At 47.2% G+C, this 22,049-nt stretch overlaps 1 protein-coding gene across 2 annotated transcripts; it reads left to right on the top strand.

Annotated features, from left to right (window-relative positions):
- The first annotated feature begins 498 nt into the window (after nt 1-498).
- On the top strand, nt 499-21,580 carry CABP2 (calcium binding protein 2). Of its 2 annotated transcripts, none has more exons than XM_088664551.1 (6): nt 499-1,018; nt 12,271-12,301; nt 13,588-13,722; nt 15,657-15,766; nt 17,075-17,222; nt 19,023-21,580. In XM_088664551.1, the coding sequence occupies exons 1-6, from the start codon at nt 626-628 to the stop codon at nt 19,046-19,048; spliced, it is 843 nt and encodes a 280-aa protein (XP_088520677.1). In that variant the 5' UTR covers nt 499-625; the 3' UTR covers nt 19,049-21,580. The 2 variants fall into 2 exon arrangements, with proteins under 2 accessions (XP_088520677.1, XP_060135874.1); XM_060279891.2 differs by lacking the exon at nt 499-1,018 and adding an exon at nt 10,652-10,956.
- Nucleotides 21,581-22,049: the final 469 nt, after the last annotated feature.

Here is a 22,049-nt window from a genome sequence, read left to right as displayed (position 1 = left end):
GATGGAGAGTGGGGGAAAGAGCTGTGGCAGGAGCAGGTGCCCCCCCCTCCCTCCCATGCCAGCCCAGGGACCTGGGGAGCACAAGTGTTGATCCCTTAAGCGGATTTGCCCAGGAAAGATCTCTGAGGTGGAGAGCAAAGAGGAAAGGTGCCTCAAGGAGTGAGGAGATAAGGAAGAAGCAGAGCAGGGGGGCAAGAGAAGGGAAAGAGGAAGGAGCTTCAGGGGGAAGCAGCCAGGGGGAGGAAGATGCCGGAGGGAGGAATGTAGAACGGGAGCCAGGCAGGTATTGAAAGTGGGGGGCAGGTGGGGTACTTGTTACTTCAGAGAAAGATCCCTAGAAATATGGCAGGCACCTAGGAGAGGCAAGCACCCATGTGAAGGAGCACATGACTAAGTGTGGCAGCAACACAGAATAGTGCGGCAACCAGCAAAACAGATGCATGGCACCAGGGAGGAGAGTTTAGGCAGGCCCAAGAGTGCAGTAGAGAAGGTATGTGAGGGTAGGAGCCAGAGAGACAGGTCAAGGTAGTGTGGAGAGGAGTTAGGCCTTACCAGAGAGACCTCAGAGACTGTCTGCAGGAGGAAGGGATAGAGAAAGTGGCCCAGCTCTTCCCCGGCTCTCAACATGTTCTTTTTTCTCCGGGAGACCCAACGGCAGAGCAGCGAGACACCGGCACTGAGAGCATCCCGGGCTCTTTCACAAAGCGGTTCTCACCGACGCTCCAAGAGTGCGCGGACCCGCAGGACAGGCAGTCAGGCCCGGGAAGGAGACAAGCGGCTCATGGAGCCAACCAGATCCAGGAGCACCTTGGAGGCAACCACCGCTGCTGCCGCCTCTGTGGCCCTCTATGGCACCCAACACCACCGACTGGAGGATGGAGCAACCTTGATCGGAACGGCAGATCCCAAAGACCAGCTGTTGCCAGGGGTAACGGGAAGGGCCAGCTCAGCTCAAGTGGAAGATGAATGCCCAAGCCTCTGGGCGATGGAGCCCGTCCTCACCTCTGTCTTTGGGCAGGTAACTGGGCCAAGGGAGGCAGGGAGGGGACAGAGAGGGCATATGGTGAGGGGGCTGAAAATGGAGGGTTCTGTGAAGCTGAGGTTCCCCAGCAGGTCATGGGCTTTTGTCGCATCCCAGGAGGATCTCACCTTCTCTTCCTGCAGAAAAACCCTCTAATCCTCTGTTTCCCCCCTCATCTCAAACACATGACAGGGGATCAACGCTTTCACCTTAAAACATGGTATATCCAAGCATTAAGAAAGAGCTAGTGAGAAGGGAGACCTCCAACATGTTGAGTCCCCAAACCGGGACATTCGACTATCCGCCCATACTTTCACATAAGTCACTTGACCCATGCAAAATTATGGAGCCCAAAATATGTTGGGGTTTTTTGGGGGGGGGCATTGATCACATGGTGCCCAAAAAAATGTTTTAGGGTGCCACACAAAAACATGGCCCTGAATAAAGCACTTTTTTGAGAGGAGCACTTTTTCGGGACACAAAATTGCACAAGATCACAGCACTCAAAATGCCCGCCATGTTGCGTGTGTAGACCCTTTAACCACCCCCAAATAAATTCAGACAAGTCTCCAATTTTTGGTTTGGTTTTTGGCAGAATTTAGGCCACAACTTTATTGATTACAATCAAGTGAGTGGTTGCACAGGGTCTGGTTCGACTAGCTCCCTGCATCATTGCAAGTAGCGCTGACCCAGGGCATACCTTAGGTCCGCCTTGGGTGAACACCCGGCACAGTGGAAAGCGGGGTCATGCCAGTCCACCAGCCAGATGTCCCCCTGACTCAGGGCACAACCCCTCACAGGGTTGACCAACCAAAGAGTCCTTAGATTTCTTTAACGGAATACCCATCGCATAGGGATGACCAGAGCGCTCTGCCACCCCATCACCTGAACCAGAGCCTATCCGCAACCTTACAAGTTGTGACGATTTGCTACGCGGCAGGCGAAACCCAAATGGCACCAGCCAATCAGCCAAGTGGGGAAAATTCCTGCCGTGCCCCTGTCCCAACGACAGGCGACACATGACAGCATAGCAAGGTCATGCGTGCAAGCCCTAAATATAGGGAGAGGTGGGTGGGTGTTCCGATGCACTGGCCCAAAAGAGGAAGCTCAGGGACACGTGCATGGGCTTATATAGAGGTCCCTCGATAGAATTTAGCTGGCATCCCATTGGTCTAATTGCACCCAGCATCGAGGTACCTCCAATAGGGTGTTGTAGCCATCTAAACGTTCCCACCCACAACACAGGGTTTGGTTGCCAGGTCACACCGCAACATGTGCCCTCTTGTTAGGGAAGACTCGATCTCTTACGTGAGAAAACAGAATGTCCCTTTTTTTCCCTGGGATGCTTGCAGAGTATGCTGCTGCCCCAGCAAGCTTCCTTACTTACCACAACACACTCTGAAAGAAGTACAGAAGCTGCCTGGGCCTGTTGTCTGTGTTTCAGGTCTGGGGTCTGGCATCCTTTGCCTTCACCTCGTTCTTCGAAAGCCTCAGGGATTTTAATTGTGGCTTTTCACCATGGTTACAGAGATAAGGTGTGTGAATACTCTCCAAGGAGCTGGTGAGAATACAGGAAATGGCACCATCACATCTCCAGGCCCTGCTACCTTAATGAAGCCTCATGAGCTGGATCGAGCTGTGTCCTTGGACAACACAGTCCCGGAATGGTGGATTGAGTTGCCCCCATTGACAAGTTGTATAATATAATTACTTTTAAAGCGGCCAGTGCCCTAGTGAGGTTGTGCAGGAAGAAGTGAAACTTTGCTTTCAGTGCTGAGCAGAGACCGGGGAGGAGTGTCCAGAGGTGGTACTGGAGGCAGAGGAAGGCTGGATCAGCACCATCCATTTGCCCAGCTGGTAAGCGGTGTGTGCAGGCTCTTGCACAGGGTACCAATACTGGCAGGTCAGCAACAGTGCCCCAGGTGTTGATTCAGGCTGGTCCTGTCTCTGACACTGCCTCTTGATGTCCTCCCATAAGAATGTGGGGGCCCTTCCCTACTGGCGTTACTCAGGAGTAGCAGCAGCAGTATAGGGAACACCCTATTTGCACATGTTCAGCACCATTTTCGGTCCTGGAGCGGGGAAGAACATGGACAGGTGGGGCAGGGGCAGAAGGGGGCATGGCATGATGGTGCTAATGCGCATGGTGTGTTGGAACGCAATCCCCACACAAACAGGGAGTTGCCTATACTTGGCCATCCAAACGAGGGAGGCCAGTATCCTTTTAAAAAGTATTTAAAGGAGCCCTCTCAAGGGCTGTCAGGTCTGAGTTTTGGCTTCATGATACAGAATCATAAGAACGAAGAGTTTGCAGGAGCCCTGAAGCTGCCCATCATCAGTTCAGGCAACTTCCCTACTATGGTGCGATGTATTAATTGGTTTCACTCAGAGTAGATACTCAAGGACTCTTGAAGGGCATGGCCTGGGGAGATGGGGTATGGTGCGCATTAAGTCCCGAGGGCCACATAAGCACTGTGAAATTATCACCTTGTATATTCGATGGGACAAAAGAAGAGTGTTAAGAATGTGAATTCAATACAGTTAAAATGATAGTTTGCAGAAGTGGAGATTTTTTGTTAAAAACCTTGAAATTTGACCTCCGCCTTGGAAATGTGCGTCAGAATACTTGGCAGTCTCTTCACTTACATATAAAAAGTCATAAGACGATATTCACCCGGGACACGGGTGGCGCTGTGGGTTAAACCACTGAGCCTAGGGCTTGCCAATCAGAAGGTCAGCAATTCAAATCTCCGCAACGGGGTGAGCTCCCGTTGCTCAGTCCCAGCTCCTGCCAACCTAGCAGTTCGAAAGCACGTCAAAGTGCAAGTAGATAAATAGGTATCGCTACAGCGGGAAGGTAAACGGCGTTTCCATGCGCTGCTCTGGTTCGCTAGAAGCGGCTTTGTCATGCTGGCCACATGACCTGGAAGCTGTATGCCTGCTCCCTTGACCGATAACATGAGATGAGCGCCGCAACCCCAGAGTCGGTCACGACTGGACCTAATGGTCAGGGGTCCCTTTACCTATATTTGATGGGACAAAAGAAGAGTGTTAAGAATGTGAATTCAATACAGTTAAAATGATACTGGTAGTTTGCAGAAGTTGAGATTTGTTGTTAAAAACCTTGAAATTTGACCTCCGCCTTGGAAATGTGCGTCAGAATACTTGGCAGTCTCTTCACCTACATATAAAAAGTCATAAGACGATCTTCACTAGCCTGGTGCTCTCCAGCTATTCTGGACTACAACTCCCATCAGCCCCAGCTAGCAGTGTGACTCATTTCCTTTATCCTATAAACATGCAAAACCTGTTTGACTAGTAAAAAGGCAGGGCAGGAAAAAGTGATTGTAAATGTTTTGTACAATGACTTGCTTTATCACACCACCATTGCCAACTCTGAAATCTGTAGCCCAGGAGCTGTGAAACACTTCAGATGGATCTCTAGTCTTATTTTATATTCTGCAGTTGCCTAAGGAAGTTGCTATCTTTCTTTTAAGGGGGCGGGCAGGGGAGATTTTCATGAAAAAAAGGTAGTTAGGTCAATCTCACTTAATCCAGTTGAGCAAACTGAAGTGTGGTTTTAACATGAACCATTAAGATTCAAATACATTTTCATAAATGATATAAGGGTTGTGTGTTCACTTCCCAAATAAGAGTCCTGAAGATCAGAACTTGCCTCTGAATGAAAATTTCCAATTTCCCTTCTGCATGGGGTGTGGAAAGCAACATCTGCAAGTACAGTAATGCCTTAGGGATGAAGAGGAGTTCTTAACATCACTCATGAAAACGCGCTGTGAGTCTATAAATAATACAGTGGATTCTGCTAGCTGGTTCACATCTTGTGGCCAACCAATAAGTCTGACTGACAATTGGTAATGCACGCTTCCCCTATCCCTGTCCCTATCCCCGCCCCACCCTGCCCCCACCGCACCATCTCGCTCGCCCAATAATGCGGCTGGGTCTCTCAGCATCAGAGCTCAGTGGATGCAGCCACTCCCTGGAACAAAGATTTTGAAAATCTCATTGATTGTCACGGGAGATTATGGCCTCACTGCTCTGAGAGGAGGGGGCATGTTGATGGGCAGCCATCCTTTTCAAGCGCTTATAGACAGCATCTGAGTGGGGCTTTTGGATGTGAGTCAGGAAGGACAAGGCAGGAGTGGCCCTATCCTTCCTGGGCCACTGTGGAGTTAAAAATGCTTTGAAGAAGAGCTGCTTGCCTACTCCCTGCTCTCTCTGCTTTAGCACCATCTATGATTGAGTTGCATATAATCCTGAGGATTATGGCTGTGGCCCACGCCCTCCCTCCTTCCCTCCACCCCCCTCTGTTCACTTTCCCTTAATATTCTGGATATATTCAACAATAAAAACCCTGAAAATCCCCAAAGCGTCTAAACCTCCCAGGAAGAGAATCACTTGTTACTATAAAAATATATATATCTGCCATCGGCGCCAGCTGAGCTGCCTCCAGCCCCATACTGTGCTCTGTGGGATGGGGGGGACTTAGCAGCCATGGGCAACTGCACCAAAACACCGGGCAGGCGGCTCTCCAAGGTAGGGGGAGAGGATGGAGGGGAGGGTGTCCCTTTTCATCCTTACATCTTCATCCCTTTGTGTTGGAATCCCTGTGTGTGGCTGGTTCTTTGCATGTCTGTCTGTCTACTTTCCTCTCTTCCCAGAGTGTGTGCATGGATTTCTGTCAGTGGTTGAAGCCCCATGGCCGAGGTCAGTTCTCCGAGGGAACATGGCAAGAATGCTAGGCCCCTGTGGTACCCACTCCTGATGGGGGGACTGTGGCATCATCTCTGATGAAGGCCAGGTTCCAATGCTCCAGGTGATTAGAATGAAGGCAGATGTGTTCTTCAGAATAGTGTCTGCAGAAGGCTTCAGAGACCCCCTTTTCTCCATCTACTTGGTCCCCTTTTCTCTCATCTACTTGGCCAGCATCCTTCTTAGGCCAGCATCTAGATCCTCTTTGCTTTTCTTGCATCTAAGCAAACAATAACAACCTCAGACTCCTAGATTTCATTCAATGCTTCCTTCTTCTCTTGGGGTATCAAACAAGGCCTGTTTGTGGATTGTGTCAATGAAGATTCAACCAGGTGAGCCTCAGTATGCTCCTGATATAATAGAAGTTCTATGGGTAATGGATGTCACAATGTATGGTATCTCTCATATTCTTGCATGTCATTGTATGGTATGTGTGCACCTTCTGTATGTATTGCCACCAGTGCCTGAGCAGAGAAGGGGCATGGCCAGTGGCAGATTTAAGGTCTGGGGGACCTTTGGGAGGGGCCCCAGTTCATTCACTTAAATAAATGTAACTATGTCTGAAAATAAGAAGGAGCTAAATAATGAGTTAATTCATTACATGGATTAGCCTTTTTTTTGCTATTGTTACAGATCTGGGGTAACAGAGTTTGAGGGTGCAAGGGCACCCATAACTGCTAGACTTAGTGAATGTTAGAATTCAATAAAGTGTTAGAATTTAGATAATATTTAGCGTACTGAAGGAAAGATGCCAGGCCAGTGGAAAAATACAGGCTAAGCTCCTTTTCCAGGCCAGGGGCTCACCTGGGATAGAAGCTGTTAAGCATGACAAAATGTGTTGGCCGCCCTTCACAGGAAAATTCTTGGGTCTCTTCCAAGCGAGGTTGCCACTGTTACACTGAGCGATGAAGATGATGGAGGTCACGGGAAAATTGTCACCGTTTAAGTCTAGGCTTCGAATAGCAGGTAGAAAGGGGGCAAGCAGACAGAAGGGGAGCAGTTCCTTGGCAAAGGTTTTTTTTTCTGGGAAGGAGAAGCAGGGAGGAGAGAACTCCATGTGGCGCTGGCTGAAAGATGCTGCACTGAAAGGCCAGGGGTGTAGCGTGGTGCATTTTCCTGGGGTGGGGTACGCTGCTCACACCACCCTCCCCAAGTCAGCCCTTTGCCGCTTTGCAAGGCTGGGATCATTCCAGCCTCACAAAGCAGCTTGGGGCTGGAGGGCTGCTTTTGCCCTCCATGTCCTGCCCCCCCCCGGCACTCATATGCCCTGGGCGCTGTTCAAGCATGGTCTGCCACTGCCAGGAGCCATGACTGGGTGCTACTTTAGACCCAAGTTCACTGTAGCTATGAGAAGGGCACTGAGGGACACTCTTGGGGTGTCATGATCTATTGAAGGCTTCAGGTGCAAATATGTGTAAAATGAACCTGCCGCTTCCCTCCTCCTCGCATCTGTCACTGCCAAAAGGGCAGCATTGGTGTGAGGTGTGCAGTGACAGCAGAGGAGGACAATTGTTGGGGAGCTGCCCTAGTCTGTCCTTGGCATGAGCCCCACGAATATATCCTGGTGGGATTGGTCAGATGAGGAGGAAGAGTGGGAAGAAATCAGAGAACGGGAGGACAGCGCCCCACAGAAGGGGCCCAGCAAGCTGGGAGGCAGTGGTTAAGATCTGTGAGAGATCTCCAACCCTGCAAATGCTAGGAAGCATTTTGCCCCCATTTTTGTATATATCAATATTATTGTATGTACAGTGGAACCTCGGTTTACGAATTTTCAGTTTACAAATGCCGTGGACCCATCTGGAACGGATTACAGTAGTTCACTTTCCATTACTTTCAATGGGAAAGTTTGCTTCAGTTTATGAACGCTTCAGTTAATGAACAGACTTCCAGAACCAATTACACCCATGCTTCGGGTTAAGTACGCTTCAGGTTGAGTACTCCGCGGACCCGTCTGGAACGGATTAATCCACTTTCCATTACTTTCAATGGGAAAGTTCGCTTCAGTTTATGAACGCTTCAGTTTATGAACAGACTTCCGGAACCAATTGTGTTCATAAACCGAGGTACCACTGTAACTCTCTCTCTGTGTGTGTGTGTGTGTGTGTGAGAGAGAGAGAGAGAGAGAGAGAGAGACAGAGACAGAGACAGAGAGAGTGTGTGTGTTACCACAGTAATAGCCACATTACCACAGTATAACCACATGAGGGACCCATCAACTATACCATGCAGGGGTGGCCAACTCCCAAGAGACTGCAACCTACTCACAGAGTTAAAAACTGGCAGTGATCTGTCCCCTTTTGGGGGTTCAGGTCAAAGATGTTGAGCTTTTTTTTTAGGAAGGAGGAAGGTCCATTTTGGGGAGGTTCGGGTCAAAGTTGTTGAGTTTTTTCAGGGAGGAGGTAAAATTTTGAGCTTTTTTTTAGGGGAGCCACAGTTGTTCAGCTTCTTTGAGGGGAGCCAATGATCTACCCCAGAGATCTACCGCAGACTTCCAGTGATCTACCGGTAGATCACGATCTACCTGTTGGACATGCCTGAACTATACCATCCAACCATATGGGTGAGGAAAATGTTACTACACATATGGTCCTCTTTTCCAGGGGCTGTGTGTGCGGTTCCCCCCAGTGAATTGGGTAGAGGTTCATCTGTATTTACTCAGAGTTAAGGGATATTAGCACTGCAAAGCTACATCAGTTTTATTGAGCTGCCATGACTTATCCCAAATAATGAGTTTAGTGAAACGCTGAGAATTCTGATAAAGATCTCCACGTAAAACCGCAGTTCCTTGGTAGTCCTTAGGGAGGGAAAAGGACTATTTAATAAAATGTAAGTCTGTGGCGCAGATGTGTATGGAAAGATAGAGAGGGGCTGCCAAGAAATGTAGCAATTGTGCTAGTGCATGTTTCTTTTTGTTAGAGAGCATATGTGTCATTGCTTTGTGTGTTGGTGTGTGTGAGAGCGCAAGAGAGCTAATTGTGGCATCTCTCTTTGTATAATATGTGGAGCCAGGCATTTCCCCTAGGAAGACTCAGATTCAGGTGACTCACAGGCCATCTCATGGGGGGGGAGCCCTGGGCATTCCCTTCTTCACTGTCCTGGCAGTGGTGGATTTAGGGCAGCACAACTGGTTTCCCTTCCAACCTTCCCAAAGCCTAGTAAGTGCTGGGCTTTGGGAAGGAGGCATGAGAGCTCTGAGACAGGGCCGGCTCTAGGTAGAGTCCCGGTGGTGTGGAGTGCCAGGGCGCCGGGCCGGTAGGCAGGGCGCTGCGCGGCAAAGCCGCGCGGAAGCCATGCTGCGCCCTGCGAGGGCGGGGCGCTGGAGCGATCTCCGCCTCTCAACGCCAGGGCGCGCGACCTGCTCGAGACTGCCCTGCTCTGAGAAGGTCCTAGAGTTCTCCCACCTCCTTCTCAAAGCCTAGTTAGCACTTGCCCAGCTATGGGAAGGAATAATCAGCGTCATCAGCATCATTTATTATTTGTACGCTGCCCATCCGGCTGGGTTTCCCCAGCCACTCTGGGCGGCTTCCAACAAAGATTAAAATACATTAAAATATAACACATTAAAAACTTCCTTGTACCTCCTTCCCAGCCTGGCACCTCCCTTACCTGGCTTTGGGAAGGCAACATGGGCCTTGAGGGCATCAAATTTTGGCCCCACACAGGGCACCTTATTGCCATAATGCCTGTGAATTTCCTGTAGCTTTCCCTTTAAGACTTGGCAACAGCTGTCCAGGGGACAGAGCCAGTGGAAGACAAGTTGTTGCCAACTTTCTTAAGCCTTCTGATAATTCTTGTTCTTTGTTGCTAGGCTGGCCTGCAGGACCAAGTTTCAGCTTATCAGCAAGACACAGATCCTTATGAATCTTTATGGTTTTTACATAGGAGGACAACAAAACCACAAAAAATCCCAGAACACATATTTGAAAATAGAGACATTACCTATGATTTGATGGTTGTTTTTTAGGAGAACCCTTGTAATTATTATTATTATTATTATTATTATTATTATTATTATTATTATTATTATTATTATTACCCCACCCATCGGGCTGGGTTTCCCCAGCCACTCTGGGCGGCTTCCAACAGAATATTAAAAGCTTTCTTAAACAGGGCTGCCTTCAGATGTCTTCTAAAAGTCTGGTAGTTGTTTTTCTCTTTGACATCTGATGGGAGGGCATTCCACAGGGTGGCTGCCTTGGATCCATAAGGATTGCCCTGGAAGACACTGTATCTGTGATTTTTATGGGGCAGTCAATGAGGATAGAGGGGTTCAATGATTTGGGGATGGTTTTGCAGGAGAGGGGGAACTCACATTGAAATCACACAGTTTTAAGAGGCTCCATTTTGTCGGATCTAATGTGTATTCATTTGAACATGCATTCTTTCATCCCATAGTAGCTCTCTTTCCCTCTTCCAAACTCCTTCCCTTTCTCTGCTACGTTCTTCGTCGCTTTACTTTGTGGCCATCTGCTCAGGTGCCAACCTGAACTTTGAAAAGCTCTTTGAACTGAGAGAGGAAGCAAGAGGAAGTGTCGCTCTTTAAACTTCCTCCTTCAGCTTCATGAACTTTTCAATGAGAAAAATGGTAATTTTTCTCATGACAAAGGGGGCAGTGGGTGGGGTGGGGGTGGGGAGCTCAAAGGCTTTGTGGCTACTAGAGGAAGACCTTGAGGGCCCCAGGTTGGGGACCCTAGCATTGTGGAGATGGAGGTCTGTCTAATTGTGGCAGTTTACCAATGAGCAGAGATGTTGAGCCTTTGAGATAAATCTACGGAGGAGAAAGGTGGGTTTCTTTTAGGGAGGAAACAGTGTTCTTTCTCGAGCATATGTCGTGTTTTCTCCTTTGTTGCCTCCCGTCCCATACTCTCCATTACCAGATACCCCTCTTCCCTAAAACTTCCCAGAAGCCTGGGCCTTAAACACCCAGGCCCTGACAGAGGGGGAAATCAGGGTCACTAATCATACTTAGCTAATTGCAAGCTATGCTACAGGAGAATAAGCAGCCCTCCTCCGAGGCTCCTGGCTCCCCTGCCTCTACCAGCAATGACATGGACGAAGGGGCTGACGGCACGCAGTATCCGCCATTGCAGAATTACTCGGTCCTGCATGGCTTGGTGGGGCCAGCCTGCATCTTCTTGCGCCAGAGCATCGCCATCACGCAAATCGTATGTACTGCACATCTACTACTCAGCATTTATACTGAGTGCGAAAGTGTAGCTGCCCCTTCTCCGTTTCCATGGAATGTGCACCTCTGCCCTGCTCCTCAAACCTTCAGTATGCCCCTGTGCTGGAACATAGCTTGGGCCTCTTGTTGTTGTTGTAATTTATTAAATTTTTATACCGCCCTGTACCCGTAGATCTCAGGGCGGTTCACAACATAAAATCACAATGTAAAAACACATAATAAAAGCAACAACAAAGACAACCCAGTAATTAAATCTTACTCTTCCGCCCTGAGGAGGAATCTCCACTGAGGAATAAACACTGATAAGGTGGCATAAGAAATCAAACATAAGTGTTATATTTTGCTGGAGGTATACAAATTGGGAGGTTGATGTGTGCCGCCGCTGTTCCATCCATGGACATGGAAGAGAAATCGTTCATGCCATCACCTAAAACCAAGCAGATTGTGTTTTGCAGTATACAGGTATAAACTGATTCTAATTAGTTCATGGAAAAGCCATGGCAAAAGACTTCCTGAAACAGGGGCCATTCAGATGCCCTTTCTTTGGTGCGTCCATGATTATTTGTGCTCAGGATGCTATAGGGGCAGTCAAGTACATTCCTGCTTTCAATACCGTTTGCGCCTGGGAAGGTTTCACTTCCATTCAGTGTATGTCCCATAACATCCTTCTGCAACTACACAACTTTTTTACACCACAAATATTCTGGCTTATTTCTGCCCTGCCTTTGTTGTGCTGTAGCCTTTCTTGACAGCAACAATGTGAGAGCATTGGAGCAACATTGCAGAACAAACTAAAGCAGAACTCTATAATTAATGCACTTTTATTGTGGCAAGAACGTGTTGCAAAATACACCCTCATAGAGCACTCGCCTGAGGGGGCTGTTAATAATCTCTTAGCCACTGAAACGCATCAGCCTTTGGGCTGCATTACACAAACACCAAGCCTAGAGAACACTGGAAGAACAACTCTTGCCCCTATTGGCTTTCTGCAGGGAGCCAGAAGGGCTTTCCTCCAGGGAATTTGTAGCCACAGTACTCCGACACAATATTTGCATGGAATCCAACAGTGAAGCAGCATGACTTGGTAGGAAGCCCCTTTAAGCGTAGTCAGACTTATTTTGAAGTAAGCACACACAGAATCAGGCCTCATGGGTTTTTTTCTGTTCATAGAGTGGGCAAGGAAGACTTCCTTAATCTGGGACAGCTTCTGACTATGAGATCAGTAGATTGGATGTGGGCAGGCAAAGCAGATATACATATATATTATCAACCTCTACTCTCTTTCTTTCCCCAGGACAGAGAGCTGCGACCAGAGGAGATTGAAGGTAAAAAGAAAATTGATGCTCAACATTTCCCCCTAAGATAGGGTTAGCCAACGTGGTGCCTCCAGGTGAGGTGCCTCCTCACCTACAACACCCATCATCCCTGATAACTGGCCATGCTGGCTGGTGCTGATGGGATGTGTAGTCCAAGAACATCCGGAGGACACTGCGTTGGCTAACCTGGAGGAACCTCATGGATCCCCCCTTGCTCATTAGTCATTAGTCCAACCAACCAGAAGTCTACTGCATCTGCTATGCTAGCTTCTTTGGTTTCACTTAATGCTCTGCCTTGTTGCTTTGTCAACTTGCCTCTGGCTTCCTTATGCTTTGCTCCCATGTCTAGTTGTATGAATCCCTTGCTTTGTTTTCCCCCTTCGCCTCTCCTGGGCCCACCACCCAATCTAGAGTGCAGCTATCAGATATCTAGTTCAGTTCCTTGACTCTAATTATGGACTCAGCCCTCATACGAAAGTTCTGATTGGACTAGCATTGAAAAATCCCTCTAGTGGCATTCCTGTAATAATAATAATAATAATAATAATAATAATAATAATAATAATAATAATAATAATTTATACCCCGCCCATCTGGCTGGGTTTCCCCAGCCACTCTGGGCGGCTTCCAACAGAAAAATGAAATAAAATAATCTATTAAACATTAAAAGCCTCCCTAAACAGGGCTGCCTTCAGATGTCTTCTAAAAATCTGGTAGCTGTTTTTTCTCTTTGACATCTGATGGGAGGACGTTCCACAGGGGGGTGTTGTTGTTGTTGTTGTTGTTGTTAATATGCCACTTGTCTGACTGGGTTGTCCCAGCCACTCTGGGCAGCTTCCAACAAATTAAAACATCAAATACAGAACATCAAACATTAAAAACTTCCCTATACTGGGATGCATTCAGATGTTTTTTAAACGTCAGATAGTTGTTTATTTCCTTGACATCTGATGGGAGGGCTTTCCACAGTGTGGGCACGAGTGCCAAGAAGGCCCTCTGCCTGGTTCCCTGTAACCTCACTCCTCACAGAAGGCCCTCAGTGCTGGATCTCAGTATCCGGGCTGGACAATGGGGGTGGAGACACTCCTTCAGGAATACCGTGCCAAGGCCGTATGTCTCTGCAGCTGAACTCCAAAAGTGAGGAAAGGCTGTTGGTGAAACATAGCAGCTCTTTCATTGTGTAGCAAATCAGATGCTAACTCCATCACTTCCTTCTCATTTACTTGGTGTTTGCGAGACACAGATGCATTACCTGTTTTCCAGGGGGATTCTTAGAGCTTCCCTTCTCTTTCCAGAGCTAAAGGAGGCCTTCCGAGAGTTTGACAAGGACCATGATGGCTACATCAGCTACAAAGACCTGGGGGAATGTATGCGAACCATGGGCTACATGCCCACTGAGATGGAGCTCATTGAATTGTCTCAGCAGATCAGTATGTGCCTAGCATTACTGAGTTAAACACTACAGTATGATGTTTCAGGGGGGAGAAATGGATTTCCACAGTTGCTGGATCAAGTTTGGCATTCAGGCAAAATGACCACACACAAAAAGGGGGAGGATGCAAATCTCCTTAGAGTAGAGGTAGGGAAGATCTTGTTGGAGTCCAGATCCCATTAGCTGCAGCCAGCATGGCCATTGATCCGTGATGCTAGAAGTTATAATCCAGCAATAGTTGGATGGCCATGAGTTCCCCACAGAAATGTCAGAGGGGATGAGGGGGCAGCACTAGACTGCGGCCTAATAATAAATAGTGTTTAAGCATCTATATAGGGTGTTCAAAGCATTTCACACGTTATCGTCTCGGTAATCCTTACGACCACCCTGCAAGGTAAGAGATGTTTATTACTGGAGATACCTGGTTCGATCAGTCAGTTACTTTGCATGTATAATAAGCTCAGTTTGGCAGGAGCAGCACCTAATTGCCAAGTGCAAAATGGTGGTGTGAATCAGCTAGTGCAAGGACATTTCATCAGCTGTGTGGCTTTTCTGACAGGACTCAAAAGTTTGCATTCATGGGAGCCTATTCACTCTCCTGGTTTGCTGCATAAGCAGATAAATTCCACACAAGAGGTGGCAATGGAAAGGGTAGGGATGGGAACAGCAGCACAAATGGGAAAATTATTCCATTCTGTTGGTTGTGAATTGTCCCAGAGTATAATTATATATACTACTAGCTGGCCCTGCACGCGTTGCTGTGCATTAGTCTGTGAAATGGAGGGTAATAGCCCCCTTCAGATCCCCCTGAGCCTCAGAGTCCCCCTGAATCGAGGCGAGATACTGTGGAGAGGGCAGGTTTCATCCCTGTGTCTCCCCCCACCCTGTTCTGACCCATTACGTATCTCTGCTCCCTATTCGGCCCCCCACCCCCCCAGGCAGGCCCCTACCTCCACTTGGCAATGTTGGGCCTTGTTGCTGGAAAAGGCCTGTTTTCAGTTGAAACAAAATAAAAATATTCCTTCCAGCAGCACCTTAAAGACCAACTAAGTTGGTCTTTAAGGTGCTGCTGGAAGGATTTTTTTATTTTGTTTCAACTACGTCAGACCAACATGGCTACCTACATGTTTTCAGTTGGTTTGGTCTTCAACACCTCTGCCGGATGTATGTATGTGAATGGTGGATCTCGTGGTGGAGGCGGGTCTGTCAAATGGAGAATAATAGGCCCCCTTCAGATCCCCCTGAGCCTCAGAGTCCCCCTTTTTTACAGGATCTCGTGGCGGAGGCGGGGTTTGTGGGCGTGGCACATTGTTGTGGCTAATCCCTGTGACTGCCCCCACATGTCCCGATCCATGATCTATTCTGTTTGTCCCTCCCCTCCGTGACCGGCGTATCTCATGACGTTTTGAAGGATGGTATTTATTTTTGTCTTGTGGTTATTTGGTGGGGGATTTGGGGGGGTAATGGTGCTAAATTTTAAAGTAAAAACCCCTTGCCATGCCCCCAAGTGCGTTGCTGTGGGTTATCCCCCCTCCTAGGCCTAGTGGGGGCCTAGCAGCCTGGCAGGGGCCTAGGAGTCTGATAATGGCCGCCTTGGTGGTTTCAGTTGCTTGGTTGATGATGTCATTTGGTTTGTGGGTGTGGTGTAGATTTCACAGGAAGGGAGGGGGTATAGGAGGAGGAGCTGAGGGAATAACGCCACTTGAGGGCGCTGTTTGACTTGGTGGAAAACCAGGTATATATCTGCCCAGGTGTGAGATTTGAGGGATTTTCTTTTCCAACAACGCTCGGGGAGTGGCCTAGATCGTTGTGTCAAAAGCAGTTACAGAGAAAAGTGGAACACGCACGATTTTTACATTTATATATATATATAGATAATATCTAACCCGGCAGTGTCTGGCTCTGGCTGAAACTATTTTTCTGTATCTATAGCTGGAGGGAAGGTGGATTTTGATGACTTTGTGGAACTGATGGGCCCCAAGATGCTGGCAGAGACGGCAGACATGATTGGGGTGAAAGAACTGCGGGATGCCTTCCGAGAGGTGAGAGTCACGTGACTCAACTTTAGGGACCAGAGGAGGGTAGCATCAGAATGTGGGTGGGTGGGTGGTATCTTGAGGAATCTTATTTCTCATTCTGCTGTCCTGTCTTCTCATATAGTGGTTCTCCCAGGCAACACAAAACACAAACTTAGGGTTACTATATCCCCCAAAGGGAAAATCCAGACAAAGTTGTTTTTGGGGGGTCAAAGTTTTTGTGCTTTTTGGGAGTGCTTTTTAATTTTTATGGCATTTTTCTTTAAAAATTGCCATAGTTGCCATATGTCTGGGTTTTCCTGGACATGTTGCCAATTGGGCAAAAGTCCGCCTAGAATGATGCCATTTTGACAGACTGATTCCGGGAAAACCTGGATGTATTGCAGCCCTACACAAACAGTTCTCAGCTGCTTCATTTGATTTCATCAGTGCCACTTAAAGCACTTCACTCCTGCTGTTGGTGTACATGTGTGGATGTCAGTGAGAAGCATGAAGGAAAGTGGGTTGACACTGTCACTTCAGCCTTCCTGAAGTTTTTCTGCCACCTGAGAACAGTGCACCCATCCACTTATCATTTTGTGCTTTGGACTCTTCCAGAAGATGGGGTTGTTCAGCATTCATCCTGATTTGCTTGCACAAAGTTTAAGCCATGGTTAGACTAGTTCAGGCATCCCCAAACTGCAGCCCTCCAGATGTTTTGGCCTACAACTCCCATGATCCCTAGCTAACAGGACCAGTGGTCAGGGATGATGGGAATTGTAGTCCAAAACATCTGGAGGGCCGAAGTTTGGGGGTGCCTGGACTAGCTGATTTCATGGAATCTGTAGAGTTGGCAGGGCCCCCCAGGGTCATCTAGTATAACCTCCTGCAATACAGGAATCTCAACTAGATCATACATGACAGTTGGCCATCCAACCTCTGCTTAAAAACCTCCAAGGAAGGAGAGTCCACCACCTCTCAGGGGAGTCTGTTCCACTGTCCAACAGCTATTACTGTCAGAAAGTTCTTCCTGATGTGTAGTCGGTATCTCTTTTCTTGTCATTTGTTTACAGGGCAATTATATAAGAATCAGCCTTCATCCTGATTTTCTTACAGGGTGTTTACATGTCTTCCCAGTAAGCATTCATTCACCCCACACTTTTTAATGTGTTTTTCTACCACTTTCCAAACTGGTTTTGTCGTGCCAAGAGAACAAAACACTTCCATCTACTTCAGTTGCGCTCAGGGAGGTGAGCACAAGAGACTGGAGATTTGTGTGGATATGGTAGATGGTTAAACAAGGTGCTGGAATCAAGGTTGTTTGTTTCCTTCCAGTTTGACGCAAATGGCGATGGACAGATCAGCATAGCTGAGCTAAGGGAAGCCATGCGCAAACTTTTGGGACAGCAGCTGAACTACCGTGAGGTGGATGAGATACTCAAAGATGTTGATCTGAATGGGGATGGCCTTGTGGACTTTGAAGGTATCAGGAAAGTCCTTCCTTTGTGGGGTGATGATGATTTGCTTTTTCTAACTGGGAAAGAAGTGAGGATTTAGGCTGGGAGGAGGATTTCATCCTGCTTTTGAAAACGGATGCAGGATGTAGAGTAGGGGTGGGTAATAATTTTGGCTCCTTGGGCCAAATCCTTATCTGACTGCCCCCCATGGGCCAACTTTGACTGATGGATGGGACAACCCACCTGTTGAATCACAGGATGCCATTATGACATCAAATGATTTGACAGGTGGGTTTCCTCCCGACCTGCTAAAATCCTGTGTGTGGTGGTTGCCAAATGCCCGGAAGGTTGCTGAATGTTGGAAACACTATTCTTGCCACTTTGAGAAGCCCCAGGCATAGGGCTTTGTGAGTCCTGCCAAACCAATTTGAAGTCTGGCTTTTACAGGTATTGATGGTGTGAGCAAGCTGCCTGCAGGGAACTCGTATGCAACTACCTCAGCAGGCTATGGCTTTGCCACCCATCAGTTGGTGCTTGAAGCTTGCTTTCCCTCGCCCATGCACTATTGCCCCCTTCTTGAAGTCTCACAGTGCACTGGCAGCCACGTCTCTACCTGCCCCACACCTGATGTCATTGTGGGCAGGTGGACATGGTTTGGGTGAAAACAGCCTTGTGGGCCACATTTGAACCCCTGGGTTGGGCCCAATTTGGCCCCTGTTCCAGAAATTCCATACCTGCTCTAGATCCTTGATGCAGGAAAGAAAAGGAAGAAAGTCAAGACTAGATTTAGGAGGAATCACTTCTAATTTTGAGGGGATAGTTGGGAATCAGATCATAAAGATAACATTTGGAAGCCACGGTTCCTAGGTTTTATTTTAAACCAGAGGCTTATTAATATGCTAATATATTCCATGCTCTGTATGCAGTTCCTTTCAGTTGAAGTTGCACAACTGAATGACAGAATCAGGTTTTCCCTTTACTGTGATGGTGCCTTCAGTGACAGCACTCTTCCTTTTCCCATGCCCTTATGGGAGAAAGTTAATATGTTTATTATTCAGGGACATCACTACAGCAGAGTCCAAATCAATTTGCACTCTGTGAAGCAAGGAAACTGTTGGGCAGGTTATGCCCTTCCTCAACAGTGTTGCTTCTCACAGCTGATTTGCATTTTTAAACGTTTTATTGAAAGATTTTCCCGTAAGTAACAAAAGTACGTTCAGTGCCTCTGTTTTTAAATCATAGCATCCTTCATACCAATCAATTACAGTCAGTCTGAGACTTTTGTTGTTGTAGACAATGTGGGGTTGCGGGGGGGGAGAGACGAGAGGGGAGAAAGTAGAGAAAGAGAAAGTTAGGGGGGGAGTAGGGGAGATGAGAGACATTAAACTGTTGTTCTTTGCATAATATTGTTCTGTTAAACTCAATGGGAATTAAGTAAGCCCCAATCTGCATAGCCCTGTCCTGGATTGTATTTCATGGTCATACTAGAGCAGCGTTCCCCAACTACATAGACTTCAGATGTTTTGCACTACATCTCTCATCATCCCTGACCATTGGCCATGCTGGGGCTGATGGGAATTGTAGTTCAAAATATGTGGAAGGCACCAGGTTGGGGAAGGATGCTCTAAAATGTGATGGAATGTTAGAAGAGTGGGATGGGATATGTGGAACTGAGCTGGACGGACAGACAGACAGACAGACAGACAGAGAGATGGTGGTTCCCATACGTAGTTATTTATAGAAGAAGTCCCTCTTCCGGGCCAGTGGCAGATGGGAAATGCTTTTGTCTCCCCTCCTGATGACATATTTGGATCCCCTTTCTGCAGAGTTTGTACGGATGATGTCTCGCTGAGAGCAGCCAGCAGCAGCCCAAGGCTGAAGTGCCTTACGGAGAGGAGAGACTTCAAGCTGCCATATATCCTGATCTAACCATCAGGAGCGATGGCAGCACTCGAGAACTTCCTGCACATCCTGTGTACCCTGCTTGGAGCCAAACAGCCACTCCTAAAGTCCAGAGACTTGCATCAGCTTCAGCATCTTCAATGACATCATTGACCGGATCTCAAGACTGATACCCCATCTACTGTTTTAGAGACAGCCACGACCCCAAGCTCTCAGGCTCTGGATGTCATTGTACCTTGCCTTTACTCTGCTCTCTGTAACGCTGACCTTTCACCCCAAACATACCTTAAGAAGGAACAGTCAACCAACAAATCTCCCTTAAATATTATGCATGCAATGGTGTGACAATATTTGAAACGCTTCACCGTCCTATTCCAAGAGGGGCTGCTTTCCTTTCCTTTCCCCCCTCTCTAAATGGTGTTTGTTTTTAAAATTACTTTGTTCTCCACTGTGACATGCTCCCCCCCCCCTGCCCCATCTCTGATGTCCTTTCTAAGTGCAGTGGAATAATGGCAAGGAGTTGGCTTGTGGTCCCAAACAGAACAGGGATTGTTCTGGAAACTGGATGGGCTGGACTTCACTGCTTGCTATTAAGCCAACCTTTGTGACTTAATGGGATCTATGGTGCATGAATGTTCATTAGTTTACTGGAAGTGGCAGCTGTGTGATCCAGAGGTGCTTGACCCTCAAAATATCTGGGAATCTGACATGCAAAACCTTTGCCTCCCAAAACCCAGGGACTGCTTCTGCTTTCCTTGTCTCTACAAACGACACGCTGCTTTATAGATTGCCCTTCAGCTAGCTGACTATGGCATATTCAGTGACCATATTTGCATCCATATTTGGGCCTGGAATCCCCATCTACTTGTGATTTTCAAACTGTGTTCTGGATAACCCCTGGGGTTTCTTAGAAGCTTAACAGAGGCTACTTAGTGAGAAAGTCAGGACGGATTTTCCAGCTTGCCCATTACTACCAACTGTATTCTGAACTATGCAGCCTCAGGGGAGAGTTGGGTGAGCTCTAAGTGGACACCTCAGAATCCTTTGCCAAAATAAGAAGATTCAGTAGCAGACAAGTTGATGTGGGCAGAGTTGCCTGAAGTTAGAAAATCCCAGTGCTCCCTTGCTGGAAACAGATTTTCACTTTCCTATTGAAAATCAAACTGTTCATTTTCTGTCAATTCAAATTCTTGTTTCAGCTGAAAAGACCAGTGCATTGGAGGGAAGATGATGGCCTGAAACCTACAGTTCCCTCTGTTGTGAATGTGACTCACATTGTTTATTTTTTCTCACATATGTATTACCATACATTTAGCTGTATCAAAACACTTATTCAAGCAAGCTCAGTAAACCCAGATTTGTGCATTTGGTTCATGCATGTTATCCCTTTTTTTTTGTAGCTCCCTGGTGGACACAAAGATTAATCTTAGCTATGATCATACAAAGACCTACTGATTTTGTCTATTTTATCTATGTTAGGGCTGTCACCAGAGTAAAGAAATCTTATCATTTGTTTTCTGTGTCACAGTCGGCATTGCCTTAGAAATATCCTATCCTGTGTGAGGAAGAACAAGGAATGCCTGAGAGAAGTGCCTCCTGCTAGTGATTAGCAGAGTGGATCCAGCTAAGTTGATGTGCACACAGAATGAGGACCCCTCATGCAATGGGACCTTCCCTCCTCTCCTCCCCAATCTGCTCTGGAGTGTTGGGGGAACCCACAGAACAGGATTAGGGAGCGTGCAGGGGGAGGGGGGGAGACCCATTGCACAAGCAGACCTAGCTCCACACATGTACACCCCACTTAGTGCTATGTTGAATTCCACCCTATATATGTATTTAAAATTGGGGGTGGGGGTGGGGGTGGCGACCTGTTGTTGGACTCCTATTCCATGCAGCCCTAGTGGCCAGAGATTATGAGAGCTATAGTCCAACAACATCTGAAAGACCACAGGCTCCCTACCCTTGTTGAAATACTTCTTTAAAATCCACTGTTTGATTAATAAGGGACACTTATTTTGAATAATTTTAAAACCTTTTTATTTAGTATCTTATCGACCAATTAATTAAAGAGCCTAGAAAGAAAGATATTGTCCCCCAATTGTTAAATTCTACACGTGGGAAATCGGGTTCAAATGTACTTGGGAGACACACACACAGAGTGGCTGGGGAAACTCAGCCAGATGGGCGGGGTATAAGTAATAAATTTATTATCATCACCATCATTATCATCATCATCATCATCATCTACTGATCTGGAAGATCTGCTAGAAGTCCCATATGCCTGGTGTGAAAAGTGGCTACACTGTGGTGAAGGAAATGCATGTTGCACTTGCTCAGAGCCACTCTTAGTTCATTGACCATGTTCTAGGGCAGAGCCCTGGTAATCCCTGGCTCCTTCAGTTTTGGGTGTCATTAATGAGATTTACCCCCAAGTATGCAGGTATAGGATTGCAGCTTAATAAATTCTGCTGAATTACTTTTATGTTACTGTTGATTTTTTTTTAAAAAAACAATGCTTGCAGTGAAATCCAATATTGAACCAATATTGAGAAGGAACATTTGTCTATCAAGCCTGTGCTTCCAAAAAGTATTGAGATTATTTGTAGAGACCTCTTTTCCCAAAGGCATTTCTTTACTGTTCTTGAAAACATGAAAATATGTCACATGTTAGTATTGCTAGTATTTTCTTATCCCAAGATCCTGCTACTGCTACCATTTGTGGAGGCAGTGGCAGACCTAAAGTTTGGGGGCCCTGAAGCTAGAACTGTTACCGGGGGGGGCTTCACAACTAGCAACGAGGTCTGGCTAACCAGTGCTATCTTCTTCAGTGGGGTTCTTTACAATGACCTTTACAATATCTGTGCTTGTTGTTGTTTAGTCGTTTGTCGTGTCCGACTCTTCGTGACCCCATGGACCATAGCACGCCAGGCACACCTGTCTTCCACTGTGCT

Source organism: Zootoca vivipara, chromosome 1 (assembly GCF_965207765.1).
Source record: "Zootoca vivipara chromosome 1, rZooViv2.hap1.1, whole genome shotgun sequence".
NCBI classification, from domain to species: domain Eukaryota; kingdom Metazoa; phylum Chordata; class Lepidosauria; order Squamata; family Lacertidae; genus Zootoca; species Zootoca vivipara.
Note: the sequence above shows the minus strand (reverse complement) of the source record. Positions and strands in the feature narration are given on the sequence as shown.

What these genes read in the sequence shown, in the direction of transcription:
- CABP2 (XM_088664551.1), top strand. Translation starts at nt 626, where the DNA reads ATGTTCTTTTTTCTCCGGGAGACCCAACGGCAGAGCAGCGAGACACCG. An exon ending in GCGACCAGAGGAGATTGAAG is followed by an intron (nt 12,302 to 13,587) that starts GTAAAAAGAAAA and finishes TTCTCTTTCCAG; the next exon opens with AGCTAAAGGAGGCCTTCCGA. An exon ending in TGCGGGATGCCTTCCGAGAG is followed by an intron (nt 15,767 to 17,074) that starts GTGAGAGTCACG and finishes GTTTCCTTCCAG; the next exon opens with TTTGACGCAAATGGCGATGG.